The 2,364-nt window shown below is 43.7% G+C and overlaps 1 protein-coding gene across 1 annotated transcript in view; it reads right to left on the bottom strand.

Annotated features, from left to right (window-relative positions):
* T265_06965 (hypothetical protein) overlaps positions 1-2,364 on the bottom strand; it is a gene marked incomplete at both ends in the record, with an annotated part of 6,699 nt that overhangs the window by 627 nt on the left and 3,708 nt on the right. Inside the window, one exon of the mRNA XM_009172371.1 lies at positions 1,329-1,574. Coding sequence (XP_009170635.1) covers positions 1,329-1,574 — 246 coding nt within the window. The remainder of the gene's footprint in view (positions 1-1,328; positions 1,575-2,364) is intronic.

Here is a 2,364-nt window from a genome sequence, read left to right as displayed (position 1 = left end):
TAGGGAAAGATAATATTGCTGTTTGTGACAATGGATTGGTTAAACATGCAAAAGGGCGGACATTCCCGACTGATCACAGTAGCGCCCGTGTGGACTAAAAAGAATTAAGAGACTGAGTTGTTATATCAACAAAGACAACAGTCCGCAGAAGATGAATAGTATATTATGCTGAGAGGATACCAGGAAAAGGAGTTTCAAGATCAAGAGACATTCGGAATGCTTACATCTTGTTTTTGAAATCAAAAGAGCATGCAGTCAGAATAACGTTGTAACGGTACCAGGGGCAGGGGGCTCACAGAAGAACTGATAAATAAGAAATTGATACTCATTAATCAGTCACCCATTTTGACGCGAGCCACCTGAAAGTAGATAGGCGGATAATAACGAATGAGAACATGACGGAATTCGATACTATCACTATATAAGCTAAGTCGTACGAGACAAACACATTTCACTTTTGTGGGTAATTGACGGGTTACGAAAACTGCTGCTAAAGAGTGTTCAATGTTATGATGGGGCAATAACAAGACCCGCAGCCAGCAACTTCATGGTCTTGTTAGGAAACAACCAATTAAAGAGCACGGTTATTGCGAGGATACAGCTTGTCCAAAAGATTCGAACTCCATTTCCGGTTGACAACTTGATAAGTTTCACAATCCCATTCTGTAATCCGGTTCACATAGATTAACATTCAGCTATCGTTCTTTGACGTCAACCTGATTCGACATAATGGTGGGTCTATTCAAAACCCAGTCTATTGGGAAACTCAATGTAATTTATGTGCTAATCTCCACAAGATTGTTGCTCTAAAAGCAAGAGGAATGTCTAGTTAGAAGTACTTGTTTAAATGAAACATTGGAGACAGAATTACTATCTCCATAACTTGCAAAAATCAACGTACAGTTTTGCTGATCTACAGAATTCGTTCAAATGTTCAAAACTAGGTGATGGCGTCACTGTGAAACGTTAACCTCTCACCTTGTCGACAAGCAGGAAGTATTTCAGGCCATCCAACGCGTTCCACTCAATCCGTGAAAAACCCGTGAGCCTATGCACATTAGCCCCAGAGGTTGTTTCTGTTGATATCTGATCCTCAGCTTGTAACGTCATACACTGGTGCTCGCTAGGGGTTGCTAAGACCGGGTTTAACTTAGCTTTCCTACCACCCTGTGACAATGTCATTCTTTGTCGTGTTCCCGCTATATATGTAGAAACCTGGTGACGACCAACTGATCATAGTTTCATGACATTGTACTGGATATTTTTCGTCAATTGGAACAAAAACACTTCTTTTTATTGGTTTTCATGAAAGTTGCACTGAAACCAACCTGCATGATTGAAATAATCAGGCCAAACAAGCCAATGATACTGGCGAAAATTTCCACAATGAGGATCTTCACGAACAGGACTGGGTTCACAGCATCAGCCAGAGCGGCCCCCGAACCTACGACACCGACTGCAACACCACAGATGAGATTACAGAAGCCGACAGTCAAACCAGCAGCAAAAATGGCGTACCCTGCCCGGTGATTGGCACGTAGTGTCGCCGGTGTAGCCTTGGCTGCATCGAAGGGCTGATTGGAGAATGGAGATGCTTTAATTGTCAGCACACCATAGCCATAACATAACATAACCATAACATAGCCAAGCAACAACGTCCACCAGTAGGTCATACGACCAGAAACTGAAAAAATCGGCTAAGATAAACAAGTGACTCTTAATTCAAACCAATTGACCAGTGACCTTGAGGCAAGTGTGATTACTGGGGTAACGGAGTATACTACTGATTAAGCATGCGAGTGGTCTATAATCTGGTATCCAAGCTCTGTCCGCAATTGATGCAAGGTCAGGGGTGTTACGGAAATTGTGGGACCCCTCGAAGTGTTCCTTTACTATCGTTTAATAGTTAATGAATATCCAGGGAAGTTCAAGAGGATGCGTGAGAATGTCTTTAAAACGATATGTATATGAGATAGTTACTTTCGTGCTTATTGGCGCGTAACCATCAAGTTCGTCTTTGATAATAAATGACTTTGCAACAAGATGCTTTCCTCCTTTTATTTGGTGCCGTGAGCAGAATATGGATGGAGATTCCAAGACCACAACCCTTTGAAAAAGGGGACGCGTAGGCCTTCCTGAAGGACTTCGAAGATGTTGAGGAGGTGGATAGGCTGAAGATCGATCGGGGTAAGCTGGTGGCGCTAAAGAGCCTCCTCAGAGGCCGGGCAAAACGGCCCTGAATGCAGCCAGAAGAAGCCATAGAATCACGCACATGGTCACAACGGACTCCGCTCTTACGGCGTTCAACACACCGGCCGGCTTCCAGGCGGTTCAATGTGGCCAGCGTGGGATTCAACGTGTTGG

The sequence above is a fragment of the Opisthorchis viverrini genome (genome assembly GCF_000715545.1).
Source record: "Opisthorchis viverrini unplaced genomic scaffold opera_v5_154, whole genome shotgun sequence".
Taxonomy (NCBI): domain Eukaryota; kingdom Metazoa; phylum Platyhelminthes; class Trematoda; order Opisthorchiida; family Opisthorchiidae; genus Opisthorchis; species Opisthorchis viverrini.
This window is presented reverse-complemented; position numbering and strand designations above follow the sequence as displayed.